Genomic DNA, 22,441 nt, shown 5'->3' on the forward strand with positions numbered 1-22,441 from the left:
TTAGTTTTTTTTTCTTTTGCCATTTTTACACATATCCTTGTTCATGCGAAAACACAAAACCATTCAGCATACAGTACAGGCCCAAAGTTTGGACACACCTTCTCCTCATTCAATGTGTTTTCTTTATTTTCATGACTATTTACATTGTAGATTGTCACTGAAGGCATCAAAACTATGAATGAACACATGTGGAGTTATGTACTTAACAAAAAAAGGTGAAATAACTGAAAACATGTTTTATATTCTAGTTTCTTCAAAATAGCCACCCTTTGCTCTGATTACTGCTTTGCACACTCTTGGCATTCTCTCGATGAGCTTCAAGAAGTCACCTGAAATGGTTTTCACTTCACAGGTGTCATAGTTTTGATGCCTTCAGTGACAATCTACAAAGTAAATAGTCATGAAAATAAAGAAAACACATTGAAATGAGAAGGTGTGTCCAAAGTTTTGGCCTGTACTGTACTTTTCACATTTTACTCGTCAAATGAAGAGGTTCATGAAGCAAATAAACTGGTTTATTATTTGGTGGTACCTCGGTTTTTGAACGCCCTACTTATTGTATGATTTGGTTTTCAAAAGGTCATTTTCGCTAAAACTTTTGACATTGTTTTCGTCATTTATTAGACTTAGACTTCCTTTTTATTGTCATTCAAACTTGAACTTTACAGCACAGATAAGAACGAAATTTCGTTACATATACTCATGGTAGTGCAGGATAAAAAAGCAATAAGTTGCATGTATAAATAAATAAATATATATAAATAATATATAAATATATATACACTACCATTCAAAAGTTTGGGGTCACATTGAAATGTCCTTATTTTTGAAGGAAAAGCACTGTACTTTTCAATGAAGATAACTTTAAACTAGTCTTAACTTTAAAGAAATACACTCTATACATTGCTAATGTGGTAAATGACTATTCTAGCTGCAAATGTCTGGTTTTTGGTGCAATATCTACATAGGTGTATAGAGGCCCATTTCCAGCAACTATCACTCCAGTGTTCTAATGGTACAATGTGTTTGCTCATTGGCTCAGAAGGCTAATTGATGATTAGAAAACCCTTGTGCAATCATGTTCACACATCTGAAAACAGTTTAGCTCGTTACAGAAGCTACAAAACTGACCTTCCTTTGAGCAGATTGAGTTTCTGGAGCATCACATTTGTGGGGTCAATTAAACGCTCAAAATGGCCAGAAAAAGAGAACTTTCATCTGAAACTCGACAGTCTATTCTTGTTCTTAGAAATGAGTGCTATTCCACAAAATTGTTTGGGTGACCCCAAACTTTTGAATGGTAGTGTATATAAGCTAAATAAATATATATAAATAAATAGATTACTGTACAGATAAATATATTGCACTCTTCCACATGCGTATGTATTTTGCATCGTTTTCTGCATGTAACATTGTAATTATTCTCAGAAAAATCTGTTTGTGTTCATATTTATGGATGTCTAAAAAGATTAGTAGGATTTACACATGTCCGCCACAGGCTACATAACTTTAGGTGACTACCACCATTACAATTTTCTTTTCACACTTTATTTGTGTGAAACCATTTTCATTTCTTCCTCAAAATTGAATTCAATTTTTGCTCAAATTAATTAATGGAAAATAAATTGTTGAAAATTTTTTTCTAGTGCAATATAAACAATTTTAAAACATGAAATGTATAGTATAGATCCTGCTACCTCATCTCTGACAAGGGTTTGAGCCGAGTACTTCTGGCCTGCAAAACCAGCACGAATGTTGTGTAGCCACGAGAGCTACTGAGAATACTTGTGGTAAAATTTCAAATGCCTTATCATTTATTAGGCAACATTTTCCTTTTCGCTTCTTCAAGAAAGCCTGTCCACCTGTGGGATGTTCCAAATAAGTGTTTGATGAGCATTCCTCAACTTTATCAGTCTTTTTTGAAACATGTTGCGAGCATCAAATTCCAAATGAGCTAATATTTTCAAAAAATAAAAGTTTTCCAGTTTCAACGTTAAATATCTTGTCTTTGCAGTCTATTCAATTGAATATAAGTTGAAAAGGATTCGCAAATCATTGTATTCTCTTTTTATTTACCATTTACTCAACGTGCCAACTTCACTGGTTTTGGGGTTTGTAGAATGAAAAGTTTATTTTTGTCCACAATGTAAACGTTAATCAAAGCACACAGGACACGCACCTGTCTCTCCATGATGTTTCTCTCCGTTTCCAGCTGGTCGTTCAGATCTTTCTCCTGAATGACCTTCATCTGCAGCTGCTCCATCTGACGGCAAACAAATCGTTGTGTTAATAAATTCAAATAATGAGATCAAATTCGGGAATAACTCATTCTCGCTTCGTCTACCTGATCAATAGCTCTCTTGTGCTTGGCGGCCCATCTCTGCTCGCTGTCGTGCAGCTCCTCCACGTCGGTCTCCAGGTCGATCAATTTTTCCTAAGAGTCACAGAAGGGGAAATAATTACTGCATCCCCTGCACATTTTTTTTAAGTCGATCCTCTTAAAAGACATTAGCAGTCCAGAATTGTTCTCCCGGCTTTATTTTAACAGAGACTGCAAAAAAACAATTAAAAAAAGACTGCTAATGAACATGTACTCAAATGAGGGAAATACATATTTGATTCCCAGCATTTTTATGTACATGAAGGACAAACAATTGGAGGTTTTGAGGCTGTCGCTTGGTAATAAGTTTCAGCTTGTCAGGTTCAAACACTGATGACATCTATTAAACAAGACAAGAGGCAAAGAATTAAACAGACAGAATTCAATTTGGACTCAATTGAGGAGAGTCGCCTGTAGGGATGATACTCGAAACCGGTTTTCCCGGTTGTTTGATAAGAAAAGAACCGAGTCCTCGGACTCAAATCCCTTTTTGAGAACCGGTCCCCGTTATCGAGACCACTATAGTAAAGGAAAAGAGTTGATTCTTTATTCGAATCCCGTCCCGACCAGAAATGCCCTGTGGGACATCACAAGAAATGACGTCACGTAGCTCAGTCATTAGGCGCAGATAGCGAAAGCAGGAAAACAATGGACGGGAAAAAGCGCTCCAAGGTGTAATAAAGTTAAAAACAAAAGCTATAATCCATCGAATAACTTTACTGAGAGATTTTAGCAGGGTAAAACACATGACGGACACTTTTACGACCAACCGGAAACATAGCAACCAGGCTAGCAACGCACCTCCTTTACGGCAGCTGTCGCAACGTTCTTAAAACAACCGCAGCACATACATATATATACAACATATCTCCCTTTTTTAACTTTTGTTTTTCTTTCCTTGTAAACAAAACAAAATCACACTGTAGATGTGTTGTCCATCTAATTATAAATAATGCAGACGAGGCGTGTTGGCTGAGTTCTTGATGTTTACTTTCACAGCGTGCTCATAACCTCATTCTTAGCTGCCGGGTGGCAACATGCAACACTTTTCGGGGCTACCGCGCATGCTCGTATTTCCCGTTGCATGCTGGGTAGTGTAGTTGTTATATTCTCTAGCTCATAACATTTTTCCCCCATAAAGAAATAATGTTAACTCAATAAAGTGTATTTCTTTTTTTAGCTTTAACTTTTCATTTTTTAGCACTGTAACCACATTTGCAAACAACTTTTCTCTTCATAGAATTTTCTTTCAATAAAGAAATAAAGTGCAAAAATGTCAAAGCATCATAACAAACAGTTATGTCAAATAGCAGCAGAAGTGCACTTTTTAGAGAGCTGTATTATTTTCAGTTTTGTGCCCAAGGGACTGATTTTATTTAACACTATATTATTATTTATACACCTATAGTGATCACAGAGACAGGTAATTTTTGTGTTACTGTATATATTTGTTTCTCTGAAAAATCCCACTTAATATACTTTGGGTAACAACAGTCAATATTTATTTATTTTATTTTTTTAGGTGGGTAACAGTCAATATTTATTTATTTATTAGATTTTATTTTTTTCTTATATAATAAAAGTGAGCTTTTGTTAAACCAAATATTGTGTGTTTTTTTCCATATACAACACCCTATCTGGACTCGATAAGAGAATCGATAAGGAATCGGTTCGATAAGAGGATTCGATAATAGGCTCGAACTCGATAATTTCTTATCAAACACCATCCCTAGTCGCCTGTACACTGTACCCTTGTACAGTATCTCAGCACGCTCTGTTGAAAGATTGTACTCCTCCTTCTTTATTTGACTTTCTCCGACCACATGACCACAGCTGCTTCCAGAGGGAAGTGGGTCGTAAACAGCGTTGCCTTTGGTTACCGAACAGTTCAAAAGAAGAGGTCGTAAAATAGTTCAAAAAGACGTTCGTAAAACAGTTCAAAAAGAAGGTTCAAGAAGAGGTCGCCTGGAGGGGAGTCTGGTCCTGCTTCCTCTCCGCTTTGAAGTCCTTGGGTTAGAACAATATCTTTCTGTTGATTACTATACATGAAAGAAAACAGGAACACCTTCATCTTGCTTCCCCCCCTACACAGTGGAGTTTTACGAGCCTTACTCTTGGTAGGTTCCAAAGACAGCTTTTGTCTGCTCACCAGACCCTCAATGTAACATAAAGTTTTTGTGATAACTTACAATTATTCTAACACAGCTCCCTGAAAAATTGTTGCCAGGCCATTTAACACGCTTCTCCTTTAGCCATTTTTTGGTTTCGCGTCATTGTCATCCTCAGTGTCACGGCTGAGGTACGGGGGGGGGGCTCATCCATAATTATTTAGTACATTTAACACACCTGGACCCTCACCTTTCTCAAGGTAAGGGTGTCCCTGAAACAACTTCCCATATGATACCAATATTGGAGCCTTGAGTTTTAGCCGATATTAATCGGATACGATATCAGCACAAATCATATTACATTACTTGTACTATTTAGTAGTCGGTGGGGAGAGCGGCCCTGCCAGCAACCTGAGGGTTCCTGGTTCGATCCCCGGCTTCCACCACGTTTGTTGTGTCCTTGGACAAGACACTTCACCCTTGCTCCTGATGGTGGTTAGGGCCTTACATGGCAGCTCCCGCCATCAGTGTGTGAATGGGTGAATGTGGGAAATGGTGTCAAAGGGCATTGAGTACCTTGAAGGTAGAGAAGCCCGCTATATAATCTATTTACCATTTACTTGATCAAGCGAAATGACATAGAGAACAATGTTGGGCATTGAGTACCTTGAAGGTAGAGAAGCCCGCTATATAATCTATTTACCATTTACTTGATCAAGCGAAATGACATAGAGAACAATGTTAGGTATGAAAAACACTAACTGTATAGCATTAAAAGTACATACTTTTACTATTTTGTAGTGTGGAATGTTAGAAAAGGCTTGATCAAGTGAAATTACTCCGAGAACAACAGCATGTATGAAAAACAGGAACCCTGTGATAGATTTATGGTTTTAAAGTAGAGTGTTAATTTGTGTTTTGCAACACCAAGCGTTCCCAATAAATTCATTAAAGGGAAACTGCACATTTTTGGGGAATTCAGCCCATCATTCATAATCTTTTATTTGAGACACACATGTCTTTCAATTTTTTTATACATTCCAAATTCCAAAATATGGATCATAGCTGACGGCTAACAATGCAATACAATATTTTTCCTATGAAGCGTTCTAAAAACACTGAAAAATACAAGTTTTAGAAGCTGAGTGATAAGCAGATACAGCTTAAGTGAAACACTAAGAATGAACAAAGCTTGAACAAATCAGGAAAGTCACTTGGAGCCATTTCAAAGCAGCTTAAGGTGCCAAGAGCAACTGTGCAGACAATTGTTCCTAAGTATTAATTGCATGGCACAGTTTTGTCACTGCCACGATTAGGAAGAAAACGCAAGCTATTACCTGCTGCTGAGATAAAATTGGTCAGGATGATCAAGAGTCAACCGAGAACCAGCAAAAAGCAGGTCTGCAATGAATTGGAAGCTGCTGGAACACAGGTGTCAGTGTCCACAGTCAAGCATGTTTTGCATCGCCATGGACTGAGAGGCTACCATGCAAGAAGGAAGGCCTTGCTCCAGAAGCGACATCTTAAGGCTCGTCTAAAGTTTGCTGCTGATCACATGGACAAAGATAAGACCTTCTGTGGGAAAGTTATGTGGTCAGATTAAACCAAAATTGAGCTGTTTGGCCACAATACCCAGCAATATGTTTGGAGGAGAAAAGGTGAGGCCTTTAATCCCAGGAACACCACACCTACCGTCAAGCATGGTGGTGGTAGTATTATGCTCTGGGCCTGTTTTGCTGCCAATGGAACTGGTGCTTTACAGAGAGTAAATGGGACAACGAAAAAGGAGGATTACCTCCAAATTCTTCAGGACAACCTAAAATCATCAGCCCGGAGGTTGGGTCTTGGGCGCAGTTGGGTGTTCCAACAGGACAATGACCCCAAACACACGTCAAAAGTGGTAAAGGAATGGCTAAATCAGGCTGGAAGTAAGGTTTTAGAAAGGCCTTCCCAAAGTCCTGACTTAAAACGTGTGGACAATGCTGAAGAAACAAGTCCATGTCAGAAAACCAACAAATTTAGCTGAACTGCACCAACTTTGTCAAGAGGAGTGGTCAAAAATTCCACCAGAAGCTTGTGGATGGCTACCAAAAGCGCCTTTTCGGAGTGAAACTTGCCAAGGGACATGTTAGCAAATATTAACATTGCTGTATGTATACTTTTGACCCAGCAGATTTGCTCACATTTTCAGTAGACCCATAATAAATTCATAAAAGAACCAAACTTCATGAATGTTTTTTGTGACCAACAAGTATGTGCTCCAATCACTCTATCACAAAAAAAATAAGAGTTGTAGAAATGATTGGAAACTCAAGACAGCCATGACATTATGTTCTTTACAAGTGTATGTCAACTTTTGACCACGACTGTTCACCGTTTGTAAATGACTTCACAACAATACACGAAAAGACCAACCTTGTGTGCTCAATGGAGGACATTCAGATGTTAACTGGCTGTCCAACTTTGCACAAGTATACTCGAGCTTTCTGTATACCGGATCATTTAGATGCAACCGAGCGAAACCCTTATCACCCCTAGTTCTTAGTCTAACTCAAACATGGATGGTATGCTCATGGTTATGAGACAATGGAGTGTTTCACTTCCAACAAACACAAGTGAGTCCAACTGGTTTTTACCTGAGCCTGTTTAAACTGCTTGGCCAGGTCATCTCTGGCCTGGATGGTGGCCTGCAGCTCCATGTGGAGGTCGTCCACGGTCCTCTCCGCCTGCTTGCACTGCAGCTGGAGCCTCTCTCTCAGCTGGATCTCCTCCTCCAGCGTGCGCTCCTTGTCAATCAGCTTGCCTGACACCTGCGTCACAGATGTTGTCACGTGACAAATACTCTCAGGTGTACACTGCAAAAACTGAAATCTAAATAAGATTAAATATCTCAAATAAGGGTGATATTTGCTTATTTTCTGTCTGATAAGATCATTCTTCTCACTAAGCAGATTTTATGTTAAGAGTGTTTTACTTGTTTTAAGGGTTTTGGTCCTAAATGATCTCAGTAAGATATTACAGCTTGTTGATGAGATTTTATGACCTATATTGAGTAAAACATGCTTGAAAATATTTTTGTCCAAATGTCCAAAACACACCCAGCAATGGTGCACAGGAAGGCGGGGAAGAAGAGGGGAAAAGGCGGCCAAAATGGTCAAAAGTCCCAATTTTGTCCAAAATACCTCCCCGGTTTCCAGTCCCAAGAGTCCCGCATCCCGCACAAGTCCCGGGATGCAAAAAATGTCCAAAACGAACCCAGCAAAGTCCCACGGGAAGTGGGGGAGAAAAGTGAGAAAAGTCGGCAAAAGTCCCCAAAAATGCTCAAAATACCTACCCAGGTTCGAGTCCCACAAGTCCCGCCGCCGGCCGCACAAGTCCCGGGATGCCCAAAATGTCCATGACACACCCAGCCGAGTCCCACGGGGAGGGGGGATAAAAGTTTGAAAAGTCCCAAAAATGTTCAAAATACCTACCCAGGTTCCAGTCCCACATGGTGTGATTTTCGAACATTTTACCAACTTTTGTCACTTTTCTCACCGCCTTCCCGTGGGACTTTGCTGGGCGCGTTTTGGACATTTTGGGCATGCCGGCCGGCGGCAGGACTTGTGGGACTCGAACCTGGGTAGGTATTTTTAAAATTTTTGGGACTTTTGCCAACTTTTATCCCCCCTCCCCGTGGGACTCGGCTGGGTGTGTTATGGACATTTTGGGCATCCTAGAACTTGCGCGGCCATACATAAGACTTTATGTTAAGAGTGTTTTACTTGTTTTAAGGGTTTTGGTCCTAAATGATCTCAGTAAGATATTACAGCTTGTTGATGAGATTTTATGACCTATATTGAGTAAAACATGCTTGAAAATATTTTTGTCCAAATGTCCAAAACACACCCAGCAATGGTGCACAGGAAGGCGGGGAAGAAGAGGGGAAAAGGCGGCCAAAATGATCAAAAGTCCCAATTTTGTCCAAAATACCTCCCCGGTTTCCAGTCCCACGAGTCCCGCCGCTGGCCGCACAAGTCCCGGGATGCAAAAAATGTCCAAAACGAAAAAGTTTGAAAAGTCCCAAAAATGTTCAAAATACCTACCCAGGTTCCACTCCCACATGGTGTGATTTTCGAACATTTTACCGACTTTTCTCACTTTTCTCCCCGCCTTCCCGTGGGACTTTGCTGGGCGCGTTTTGGGCATTTTGGGCATGCCGGCCGGCGGCGGGACTTGTGGGACTCGAACCTGGGTACGTATTTTCAACATTTTTGGGACTTTTGCCAACTTTTCTAACTTTTATCTCCCCTCCCCGTGGGACTTGGCTGGGTGTGTTATGGACATTTTGGGCATCCTAGAACTTGCGCAGCCATACATAAGATTTTATGTTAGAGTGTTTTACTTGTTTTAAGGGTTTTGGTCCTAAATGATCTCAGTAAGATATTGCAGCTTGTTGCTGAGATTTGATGACCTATATTGAGTAAAACATGCTTGAAACTAGAATATCAACTGATGCAAAGCTGTGTCATCAACACTCACAAGTATAAAACTACTTTTTTAAAGTAATAATTTCTTATTTCAAGCATGAAAAAAAAAATCAAGACTTTGACACAATTGTGTCTCATAATTAAAACAGATGACAGCCAAATGGACTTTGCAGTTTTATTTTCAATGAAACAATAGAAAATACGTACTCATATAGTAGTGCACTTGTTATTAGTGAGAATATACTTATTTTAAGGTATTTTTGGGTTCATTGAGGTTAGCTAATTTTACTTGTTTTGGAAAGTCTTGACAAGCCAAATTTTCTTGTTCTATTGGCAGATCATTTTGCTTATTTAAAATGAAAGTTTTTTTTTTTTTTTTTTTTCTTGTTTTTGAAGACTGACATTTTGCAGTGTAGTTAAGTGTGGTGAAGACTGACCTCTCCCTGCAAGCGGTTGGCGATAGCTTGGTACTTCTGCAGCTCCTGCTCCTTCTCCAGCAAGGTCTCCTCCAGCTCCTCCACCCTCATCTGGTCCTCCTGACGCAATTTCTGCTGCAGGTGTAACTCTGCTGAGGACTGGGTGGACGTCTGCACGGCCTCTGCCAGCTGGAGACACATGTCAAACACATCTGGATGTGACGCATATGGAATATACCTACTTTAGGAACATAATCAACTATTATCATTGGATGCAGTTTGACATTAAAACTCTCTGTGGTTTGTTGTTACTTTGTTATGTACGTCATATAAAGAATGTACCACCATTTCCGTATTTACCTGTGATTATTTTGCTGCACTGAAAAATGTGCAAGTGATCAAGTTTTAATCGAAATGTAAAAGACTACTATTTTTTTTTTTATACACAAACACGTTGCGGTATATACATTTGCTCCTCACTCATATTCGCAGACATCTTTTATCAGCTTTAAATTGTAAATATATATATATATATATATATATATATATATATATATATATATATATATATATATATATATATATATATATATATATATATATATACACACATATGTATGTATGTACACACACACTCTTGTATTTGTTACCTTCTTGAGATCTCCGAAAAATGCCTACCTCTTTAGGACCACCCTTTCTAGATATATAAATATTTGTATTTACAACATTAATAATATATAAATACTACGCAAATATAAAAAAGGTAAACTTTTATTTAATTTTTTTGTTTAATTTTTTGTTTGTAATTGGTTTTTAATCTTCATTATTTACTTCAAGTTATTACAGAATGTCTCCATATACATACTGTATTTTATTTTTGGGCAAAGGGGGCACATTTCAATTTCTTACACACATTTTTGTATTTACCTTCTCGAGACCTCCGAAAAAGGCCAACCTCTCTAGGACCACCCTTTCTAGATGTATAGAGATTTGTATTTACAACATTAATAATATATACATACTATGCAAATATAAAATAGGTAAACTTTTAGTAATTTTTTATTTTTTTTTCCATTTGTAATTGGTTTTTAATCTTCATTATTTACTTCAAGTTATTACAGAATGTCTCCATATACATACTGTATTTTAATTTTGGGCAAAGGGGGCACATTTCAATTTCTTACACACATTTTTGTATTTGTTACCTTCTTGAGACCTCCGAAAAAGGCCAACCTCCCTAGGACCACCCTTTCTAGATATACAAAGATTTGTATTTACACCATTAATAATATATACATAATATGCAAATATAAAAAAGGTAAACTTTTAGTAATATTTTATTTTTCGTTTGTAATTGGTTTTTAATTTTCATTATTTAATTAAAGTTGTTACAGTATGTCTCTATATACATACTGTATTTATTTTATTTTTGGGCAAAAGGGGTGCTTTTAAATTTCTTACAAACATTTTTGTATTTGTTACCTTCTCGAGACCTCTGAAAAATGCCTACCTCTTTGGAACCACCCTTTCTAGATATATAAATATGTGTATTTACAACATTAATAATATATACATACTACGCAAATATAAAAAAGGTAAACTTTTATTACATTTTTTTTGTTTAATTTTTTGTTTGTAATTGGTTTTTAATCTTCATTATTTACTTCAAGTTATTACAGAATGTCTCCATATACATACTGTATTTTATTTTTGGGCAAAGGGGGCACATTTAAATTTCTTACACACATTTTTGTAATTGTTACCTTCTCGAGACCGCCGAAAAATGCCTACCTCTTTAGGACCACACTTTCTAGACATATGAAAAATTTGTATTTACAGCATTAATAATATATACATACTATGCAAATGTAAAAAAATGTAAGCTTTTAGTTTTAGTTTTTAAAATTTGTTGTATGTAATTGGTTTTTAATCTTCATTATTTACTTCAAGTTATTACAGTATGTCTCCATATACATATTTATTTTATTGTTGCTATTATTTTTGGGCAAAGGGTCCACATTTCAATTTTTTACACACACTTTTGTATTTGTTACCTTCTTGATACCTCTGAAAAATGCCTACCTCTCTAGAACCACCCTTCCTAGATATATAAAGATTTGTATTTACAACATTAATAATATATACATACTATGCAAATATAACATATGTAAGCTTTTAGTTTTTGTTTTTAACTGGTTATATACCCCTAGACCTCTGTATGAACGCACCTCTGTCTCCAGTCTAAGGATGGTGCTGTGGAGTTCCGAGGTCTTCTTGTGTTTGCTGTCCTTGTCCACTTCCAGCTCCTCCAGTTGTCTCTCTGCAAGCCACAGCTTCTCCGCCAGAGACTGAGAATGCAGAGTTTGCTTCTCCAGGCTCTCCTAAACACACAACACACATACACCAAAATCAGAGGTTTTTTTTTTAACATATGAAATAACAATTGCACTGTGGATGACAACACTGGTTTCAGGGAGTAAAGGTTTTTTTAAATGTCCCCCTGTTTGATGCAATGGAATGCCATGTCATTTTTTTGTTTGGTTAGCTAATATGAACAAAACATGCAAAACACTATTTAAAAAAAGAAATAATGAAGCTGAGATTACACCGTTTGGTAACACTTTAGTATGGGGAACATGTAAGTAACAAAGACTTAATTAAGAGTTATTTGGACACTAGGGGAACATATTGTAAGTAACAAAGACTTAAAGGCCTACTGAAAGCCACTACTACCGACCACGTAGTCTGATAGTTTATATATCAATGATGAAATCTTAACATTGCAACACATGCCAATACGGCCGGGTTAGATTAGTAAAGTGCAATTTGAAATTTCCCGCAAAATATCCTGCTGAAAACGTCTCGGTATGATGACGTTTGCGCGTGACGTCACGGATTGTAGCGGACATTTTGGGACAGCATTGTGGCCAGCTATTAAGTCGTCTGTTTTCATCGCAAAATTCCACAGTATTCTGGACATCTGTGTTGGTGAATCTTTTGCAATTTGTTTAATGAACAATGGAGAGAGTAAAGAAGAAAGCTGTAGGTGGGAAGCGGTGTATTAGCGGCTGGCTGCAGCAACACAAACACAGAGAACTGGGACAACAGAGACTCTTACCAGGAGGACTTTGAGTTGGATACGCGCTACCGTGAGTACGCAGCTGCGGCTTCCAAACATTTGATCGCTTGCCCGTACATGCGTGCCGCTATGTGCATGTCACGTACGTAACTTTGGGGAAATATATGTGCTGTATGAACTTTGCGGAGGTGAACGGTACTTTGGGCTGTGGGATTAAGTGTGTTGTGCGGGTGTTTGAGTTGTATTGGTGGGTTATATGGACGGGAGGGGGGAGGTGTTTGTTATGTGGCATATTAAATGTAAGCCTGGTTGTGTTGTGGCTAATAGAGTATATATATGTCTTGTGTTTATTTACTGTTTTAGTCATTCCCAGCTGAATATCAGGTCCCACCCGCCTCTCACAGCATCTTCCCTATCTGAATCGCTTCCACTGCCCTCTAGTCCTTCACTCTCACTTTCCTCATCCACAAATCTTTCATCCTCGCTCAAATTAATGGGGAAATCGTCGCTTTCTCGGTCCGAATCGCTCTCGCTGCTGGTGGCCATGATTGTAAACAATGTGCAGATGTGAGGAGCTCCACAACCTGTGACGTCACGCTACTTCCGGTACAGGCAAGGCTTTTTTATTCAGCGACCAAAAGTTGCAAACTTTATTGTCGATGTTCTCTACTAAATCCTTTCAGCAAAAATATGGCAATATCGCGAAATGATCAAGTATGACACATAGAATGGACCTGCTATCCCCGTTTGAATAAGAAAATCTCATTTCAGTAGGCCTTTAGAGTTATTTGGTTAGGGTTAGGGTTGTTGTATAATAAAACCATGCAGAATAAGGCATTAATAAGTACTTAATAATGACTAATTAAGAGCCAAACAGGCACTGAGTGAGCACAATGTGTCCGTCATGTCTTTTTATTTTTTTCGGACTATTATGTGCAATAATGTTATATGTGTATGTGTATATGTATATATATGCATATGTATGGATATGTGCATGTGTGTGGATATATACATATATATAGATTCATATCTTCTTTATCTTTTTTTTTACTATTTATATTACTAAATTATTATGTATGCACCTTAGGGGGTCTGCTCCAATTTCGTTGTTCTTTGAACCTGTTCAATGCAATAATGACGACAAAACTCTATTCTATTCTATTCAATATGTTACTAATTTGCATGTTAATAAGCCACTAATTAATGGTGAATATGTAAAGTGTTACCCAAATATATTTGAATCTCATTATTGATATTATCAAGCAATAACAGGCAGTATCGTTAACCTTTATGTTTTTTTCACAAATATTTGTGTTTTTGTGGGACTGTTTAACGTTAAAGTACCAGAGATAGTCACACACACACACACACACTCGGTGTGGGGAAATTACTCTCTGCATTTGACCCATCGCCTGGTTCCACCCCCTGGGAGGTGAGGGGAGCAGTGAGCAGCAGCGGTGGCCGTGCTCTGGAATCATTTCGGTGATTTAACCCCCAACTCCAACCCTGCTGAGTGCCAAGCAGGGAGGTAATGGGTACCATTTTCATAGTCTTTGGTATGACTCGGCTGGGGTTTGAACTCACGCCCTACCGATCTCAGGTCGGACACTCTAACCACTACTCCACTCTCAACACTAGCCCTCTATTTACTTGGTATCAGATTGATACCGGTATGCAATATCACCCAAGAAAGTCATATGAATGAATACATGTAATTTCTACTCATACATTTCTCGTGCTTGGACGACATTAAAAGCTGATATCAGCACAATTGGATTGAGTGTGTTCTTGCTGCTCTGATGATAATAATAATAATAATAATACATTTTATTTAGTATAGCGCTTTTCAGGGCACTCAAAGACGCTTTACAGGATACACAATTTTGAAAAAAAATGTGAAACAGTTCAATGTAATAATATAAAATACAGGTTATATAAAAGCAGTACATTGTAAATTACATTGATGTACCTCAGCATCCTGGATCTGGTTTTTCAGGGACTGCTGGAGGAAGTTGAAGGCGTACTCCTGGGTGTTGGCCTCCAGCATCATGTCGCGGGCCTGCTTCACCTCAATCTGCACACACAGGGTGATATGATCAGACCCTCACATGCCTGTAAATATTGGATGACAGCTTTGAAGCAGTGACTATGTCAAGTCCATGTATAATTTACAAAGAAGTCAAAACACAGCCATTCATGTCTAAACTGCTAGTAACAAGTCAAATGTCAAAATTCACTGGAGCGTCCAAAGTGCTTCTGGAATCTTCTCCCACGCCTCCATGATGACATCACGGACCTTGCTTGTCTACTCACTCCTGTAAGGTATTTTTTTTGTAACTCCTCTGTTTTGTACCTCCATCTCTCTGTGTTTCTCCGCCAGGACCTGATTGGTTCTCTCCATCTCTAATATCTGCTCTCTCATTCTTTTCATCTCATTGGCCAGCTGAGTGTTGGTCCTCAGCAGGTCTTCGTTGTTCACCAGCAGGCCACGCATTTCAAACCTAAAGGCAAAGGACGGGGGTAACGACTAAGGGCTTTTGACTTTGTGACATCACGCGCGACACATGTTTTCAAAGGGAGTACAAACACAAACACGTTTGTAGTCTTTTTTTTTTTTTTTGTCCTGTCCAGCTACTCAGGCAAATCATATAGTTGATGTAGATGCCCGTATCGGCTGTACAAATTTACTTTATTTTGTTGCCTTATTTGTATTTTGACTTTATTAAATTGATTTATATTATTATTTGGTGCAGCCGGGCCGGAGCAGGAGGGGATAGAAAGAGGAAAAAGGGGAATAAGACAGAGAGACAACAACAACAACAACTAAACAACATCAGCAAATAGGATATGTACACATATGATGGTAAAAGTGACGGCAAATAAGCAGTTAGTGCAATAAATAATACAGAAATGACAATGATTATTATTACACTACAAATGGAGCAATACAAATACCAATAGAAATATCTCTATTGATAATGAATAATAACAATAATCACCTCTATTATCAACAATACAATTGTTCAAATTAGAGATGTCCGATAATATTGGACTGCCGATATCAGCCGATAAATGCTTTAAAAAATGTAATATCGGAAATTATCGGTATCGGTTTCAAAAAGTAAAATGTATGACTTTTTAAAACGCCGCTGTGTACACGGACGTAGGGAGAAGTACAGAGCGCCAATAAACCTTAAAGGCACTGCCTTTGCGTGCCGGCCCAATCACATAATATCTACGGCTTTTACACACACACAAGTGAATGCAAGGCATACTTGGTCAACAGCCATACAGGTCACACTGAGGGTGACCGTATAAACAACTTTAACACTGTTACAAATATGCGCCACACTGTGAACCCACACCAAACAAGAATGACAAACACATTTCGGGAGAACATCCGCACCGTAACACAACAGAACAAATACCCAGAACCCCTTGAAGCACTAACTCTTCCGGGACGCTACAATATACACCCCCCTGCTACCCCCTACCCCAACCCCGCCCACCTCAACCTCCTCATGCTCTCTCAAGGAGAGCATGTCCCAAATTCCAAGCTGCTGTTTTGAGGCATGTTCAAAAAAAAATAATGCTCTTTGTGACTTCAATAATAAATATAACTTGAGTTGATTTATTTTGGAAAACCTTGTTACATTGTTTAATGCATCCAGCGGGGCATCACAACAAAATTAGGCATAATAATGTGTTAATTCCACGACTGTATATATCTGTATCGGTTGATATCGGAATCGGTAATTAAGAGTTGGACAATATCGGAATATCGGACATCGGCAAAAAAGCCATTGTCGGACATCTCCAGTTCAAATGCAACAATACATACAGGTAATGATAACTTGAGATACAAAAGAAAACAGATACATGGAGGGGAAAAAAGAGAAGCCAACTATATTAACCTTTGAGACACTTGTGATTTAGGGCTATATACATAAACATTGATTGATTGATTGATAGATTGTTATAGTAAGAATAGTAAACACGTTTGTAGTTAATTACGGGAGTTTGAAAGACGTGAGCGTGTGATCACCTGATCTGGTTCCTCTCTTTCTCCATCTCAACACTCTCGGCCTCCAGGAACTGATTACGCTGGACACACAACATACACAGCATGTCATTTTAACATCCACACAATAAGTGTTCCCAATATTGTACAATTATGGTGGCCGACTGGGAAAGTAAGGCAGCAAGTTACGTGCAAAATGCTCCGAACACGAAACAGACCCATGACAAAAAAACCACGTACGGTATTAAGAGATTAAAGGCACAAGCCTCGTGCCTTTAAGACGCAGGATTCAAAGCATGGGGAAAAAAAGTAGATAGATAGATAGATAGATAGATAGATAGATAGATAGATAGATAGATAGATAGATAGATAGATAGATAGATAGATAGATAGATAGATAGATAGATAGATAGATAGATAGATAGATAGATAGATAGATAGATAGTACTTTATTGATTCCTTCAATTTCAAGTTTGTATATTTATTTTAAAGCAACTTCATTTGTAAAATATAAATACAAATTAGGAGATATTTTAATTACAAAGAAACAAAAAAACACCAAAAAAAGTTGATTCCTTCAATAAAGTACTATCTATCTATATATCTACTTTTTTTCCCCCATGCTTTGAACCCTGCGTCTTAAAGGCACGGCTAATCTATGGATTTGTCTTTGCTTATGGCCATAATGTTTTGTATTCAACAAACTCGCACTGTAGCACCGACACAGAGACCGAAAAGGTGTGTTATTGTGTGTGCTACGGCGCCATCTTTTGGATGAGTTTGCTCACTGCAAGTGCTGCAGGTTGAAATTCTAGAGTATTTCCTTTTGTTTTGTGCCTTGAATCAGGAGTACAAGTGCCGTTCCGTCTTCTAGTCGTCAAAAGCGTTTCTACTCGTATGGTTTCTTCATTCATCACTCCAAACAACGGTTGTAAGTTTTACAATACAACTAAAACAACTCCTTCTTACTAAACGGTCACATGTTTGATAGTGTTTTCATGTGCTATCGTTATGTAATCAAGCTAGCGTCGTTAGCAATTGCTAATATACTAAAAGTTAGAACCGTATTTTTCAGACTATAAGGCGATCTTAAAATCCATTCATTGTCTCAAAAATCGACAGTGCGCCTTATAACCCGGTGCGCCTAATGTACGGCATAATTCTGGTTGTGCTTACCGACCTCAAAGCAATTTTATTTGGTACATGGTGTAATGATAAGTGTGACCAGTAGATGGCAGCCACACATACAAAGTATGTGTAGACTGCAATATGATGGCAGTAAACAACACCAAAACGTTAAATGTTCCATTGAGAATATAGAACATTACACACGGCACACAAAAATCTGTCAAAATGTTTTTAGTACGACTTCGGTGAGAAGAATTATCTTATCAGACAGAAAATAAGCAAATATCACCCTTATTTGAGGTATTTAATCTTACTTAGATTTCAGTTTTTGCAGTGTATGCTCCACAGTAAGTTTTTGCAGTCGTCCAGCGTTCTGTTTTTGCTTACTTTGTAGCCTGTTCAGTTTTAGTTTCGTTCTGCATAGCCTTCCCTAAGCTTCAATGCCTTTTCTTAAGGGCACTCACCTTTTGTTTATTTTTGGTTTAAGCATTAGACACCTTTTTACCTACACACTGCCTCCCACTGTTTCCGACGTTGGCTACCGGCTGCCACCTACTGATATGGAAGAGTATTACACGGTTACTCTGCCGAGCTCTAGACAGCACCGACACTCAACAACAACACATAGTTTGCAGACAATAATTACTGGTTTGCAAAAAATATTTTTAACCCAAATAGGTGAAATTAGATAATCTCCCCACGGCACACCAGACTGTATCTCACGGCACACTAGTGGTTGTGGCCTGAACACCAGCATGTTTATGGTAAGTGGTTTTATTCGGATAGCGCTTTTCTACCTTCAAGGTACTCAAAGCGCTTTGTCACTATTACCACATTTTTACCCAATGATGACGCAGCATTAGGCGCAACCGGGGGTTCAAGGATACTTTGAAATGGTCACAGGGGGACTGAGAATTCAAAGTGATACAAAAAAGGCTTACCTTCTGACAGGCATCCAACTGTTTGGTCAGTTCCTCAATGAAGTCTTTCCTGCTGAGGCCGCCCATTGTGGACGATCGTAAGCTGTAGTGGTTTTGAATCACCTGCACACGGGAATATGAAACATGCGGTTTAACTTGAGGTTGATGGTGTTTTGTCATAGAGTGCGTTTCTAGGGAGGCGTACAGGGTTGGGGATGTCGTTCCTCCTCCTCATCAGAGCGTCGTATGCGGAGTATCGTGTGCGATGGGGGATGAGGTTGGGCCCCGACATTGGCACTGGATTGTTGCTTTGGCCGTAGGTGTGCAGGTTCAATTCTGAGGTGGCGGGAGACATTCCGGACTGGAATTGTAAACAAGAGAGGTGATCAGTCGACTCAAGTAAGGTTTAATTGGGTTTGTTGTCGTCGAAACTATAACAATCAAAGTTGTGCAGGCAAAAGTGTCGTGACACGCCCTGAATTAATAAGTCCATAAATAGATGTTGGATTAGACCCCTTACTATTTAAATGTGTGGTAAATGATTGTGTATTCATTTTACAATCAAATACACAGAGGACATACTGTAAGTAAATGCAATTAAATGAGCTCAAATATACCTACAAACAAGTTATAATTATGCAATATGTACATACAGCTAGCCTAAATAGCATGTTAGCATTGATTAGCTTGCAGTCATGCACTGACCAAATATGCCTGATTAGCACTCCACACAAGTCAATAACATCAAGAAAGCTCACCTTTGTGATTTCACACACAGCATAAAACGTTTGTTGGACAAAATGAAACAAAGAAGGCGTGGCATAAAACACGTCTTTCTGTGGCGGCGGCGGAGAAAGTTGTACACGTAAACAAACTACGGTGCGCTCAAGGACCGCCAAAATTAGTAGGACAAAACGGCGCTCGCCAAATCCTCTCATCAGTGAAGCATGTTTAATACAAACAGTGGGATTTCTAACAATTAGGAAGGTTTGTTTCATGTTTGCTCTCTTACAGAAACAATATTAAAACAAAAATTATATTTTTTCCAACCATCTTTTCCATTTTCGTACATTTTTGAAAAAGCTCCAGGGAGCCACTAGGACGGCGCTAAAGAGCCGCATGCATTTCAAGAGCAAAATGAAACAAAGAAGTAGTGGCATAAAACATTTCTTTCTGTGGCAGCGTCTGAGAAAGTTGTACACGTAAACAAACTACGGTGCGTTCATGGACCGCCAAAATTAGTAGGACAAAACGGCGCTCGCCAAATCCTCTCATCAGTGAAGCATGTTTAATACAAACAGTGCGATTTCTAACAATTAGGAAGGTTTGTGTCATGTTTGCTCTCTTACAGAAACAATATTAAAACAAAAATTATATATTTTCCAACCATCTTTTCCATTTTCGTACATTTTTGAAAAAGCTCCAGGGAGCCACTACGGCGGCGCTAAAGAGCCGCATGCGTTTCGAGAGCAAAATGAAACAAAGAAGGAGTGGCATAAAACACGTCTTTCTGTGGCAGCGTCGGAGAAAGTTGTACATGTAAACAAACTACGGTGCTTTCAAGGACCGCCAAAATTAGTAGGACACAACAACGCTCGCCAAATCCTCTCATCAGTGAAGCATGTTTAATACAAACAGTGGGATTTCTAACAATTAGGAAGGTTTGTGTCATGTTTGCTCTCTAACAGAAACAATATTAAAACAACAATTTAATTTTTTCCACCATCTTTCCCATTTTCATACATTTTGAAAATGCTCCAGGGAGCCACTAGGACGGCGCTAAAGAGCCGCGGGTTGTTGACCCCCGAGGGTAAGCTAACTATGAATACATAAAAAAACCAAAACATAGTCTTTCGTGCATTTGTCTGTTAAATAAATACTAAAACATATTGAAACGTTTAAAAAGTAATAAAATATGCTGTGTATTATTTGTATTTAGTGGAAGAAGGGGCAAAATGGCTTTTTGGTAGTCGGTTGGGTTGTAATCATAGAGGCTTTTAAACATTTGGTAGTAGAACAGAGATGGTGAGCGAGGCACAAAGAAGAGATACACATGTTGTTAGGGACCAGCTCCATATTTTACCATCACTTTTCCCAGGTGTCCTAATACTTTTGCCTAACAACACACCACAATATTACGTTGCTTCTTTCTATTGAAACATGCTCAAGTTTTACCAAGTGGTGCGTGTTCATGTTGATGCCGTAGGGACTGTTGAAGACTCGACCGGGGTTTTCCACCACACTTGTCTGAAAAGAAAGAACAGCGTATATATATATATACAGTTATTTACAGTAAAAAGAAGTTGACAAGTGATCACTTCCCGTCTCAGTTTGGGTACAGAAAGTCCCTTTGACCTCCAACTCTGCTGGAGAGCAAAGGGAAGATGACACAATAAACCGCCTTTTTTAAAAAAATGTCTATTTGGAAGGACTACAAATGTCTCTGAAAGTTTAATAAAAGGGTGTTTAAGGTGCTATTATTATATTATTATTGTATTAATGTGAAGTATATTTATATAGCGCTTTTCTCTGGTGACTCAAAGCGCTTCTACATAGTGAAACCCAATATCTAAGTTACATTTAAACCAGTGTGGGTGGCACTGGGAGCAGGTGGGTAAAGTGTCTTGCCCAAAGACACAACGGCAGTGACTAGGATGGCGGAAGCGGGGATCGAACCTGGAACCCTCAAGTTGCTGGCACGGCCACTCTACCAACCGAGCTATACCGCCATACCATACCGCCCCCGTCCTCATATTAATGAGGACCTTAACAGTCATAAAGTCTGGAGAACAACAACAACAACAAGTTGAACTGCTTGTGGACACAAAATATGTAGTAGATGATTGAGGTGAGAGTCCTAAATGAAAAGGAAACATGAATCTTTATGTTCTCCACTAGGTGGCAGTGTTTAATAACTGCTTCTGTGTGTAAACAATCACAGCTAGAAAACTCATCAATGAGGAGTTGGACTGGACTCCTTTATTTCTCCCCCTGAATATCAATTATGTATTTTACTTTTTGAACAATTGGCAGCTTGTGGGAACATTTTCAGTTCAGTTTATTTAGAACATGCATATGATACAATTACAGTGTAATGCATCACATATTACAAGTTGTTTCATGGCAGCACGTCCGAAAAGGAGTGGGAAGAAACAGAGCTTATTTGATCCTACTCCTTTTCATATCATAGCAGTCTTATCCCACTTCTATTGCTCTCTGTTTGTAACACGACAGTGAACTATTAAATAAATAAATAAACAAATAAATATATTAAGTAAATAAATAATGAATATATAAATAATGAATTTCTCTTTTTCTAAAGGTTTAAGATATTTATGATAAATGTTCTTCTGTGTACTTTGTGAACACTTGTAGATGGAACAGTCTCCTAAAATGAATCATATTGGTGCTTTGTTTGATTTGTTTTCTTAATCCATTCCATAATTTAATTCCACATACTGATATGCTTTCTTTCTTTAGTTTATTTCGAACATGAACACACTTACAGCATAATACATCACACAATTTCATATCATTCACTGTAGTGGTTAGAGTGTCCGCCCTGAGATCGGTAGGTTGGAGTTCAAATCCCAGCCGAGTCATATCAAAGACTATAAAAATGGGACCCGTTTCCCTCCCTGCTTGGCACTCAGCATCAAGGGTTGGAGTTGGGGGTTAAATCACCAAAATGATTCCCGGGCGCGGCGCCGCTGCTGCCCACTGCTCCCCAAGGGGATGGGTCAAATGCAGAGGACAAATTTCACCACATCTAGTGTGTGTGTGACAATCATTGGTACTTTTAATCTTTACATCATGTCCAAAAAGGAGTAGGAAGAAGCATACACTACCGTTCAAAAGTTTGGGGTCACCCAAACAATTTTGTGGAATAGCCTTCATTTCTAAGAACAAGAATAGACTGT

General features: G+C 38.6%; 1 protein-coding gene across 4 annotated transcripts in view; it reads right to left on the reverse strand.

Annotated features, from left to right (window-relative positions):
- LOC133638731 (cingulin-like protein 1) overlaps positions 1–22,441 on the reverse strand; it is a 163,893-nt gene that overhangs the window by 8,263 nt on the left and 133,189 nt on the right. For all 4 annotated transcript variants that reach the window (XM_062031628.1, XM_062031625.1, XM_062031629.1 and 1 more), the window contains 11 exons: positions 20,697–20,768; positions 18,727–18,882; positions 18,543–18,644; positions 16,498–16,556; positions 14,806–14,953; positions 14,422–14,526; positions 11,602–11,754; positions 9,395–9,562; positions 7,125–7,298; positions 2,345–2,434; positions 2,180–2,263 (listed from right to left, as the gene is read on the reverse strand). In XM_062031628.1, coding sequence (XP_061887612.1) covers positions 2,180–2,263; positions 2,345–2,434; positions 7,125–7,298; positions 9,395–9,562; positions 11,602–11,754; positions 14,422–14,526; positions 14,806–14,953; positions 16,498–16,556; positions 18,543–18,644; positions 18,727–18,882; positions 20,697–20,768 — 1,311 coding nt within the window. The remainder of the gene's footprint in view (positions 1–2,179; positions 2,264–2,344; positions 2,435–7,124; positions 7,299–9,394; positions 9,563–11,601; positions 11,755–14,421; positions 14,527–14,805; positions 14,954–16,497; positions 16,557–18,542; positions 18,645–18,726; positions 18,883–20,696; positions 20,769–22,441) is intronic.

The sequence above is a fragment of the Entelurus aequoreus genome, linkage group LG21, assembly GCF_033978785.1.
Source record: "Entelurus aequoreus isolate RoL-2023_Sb linkage group LG21, RoL_Eaeq_v1.1, whole genome shotgun sequence".
NCBI lineage: Eukaryota > Metazoa > Chordata > Actinopteri > Syngnathiformes > Syngnathidae > Entelurus > Entelurus aequoreus.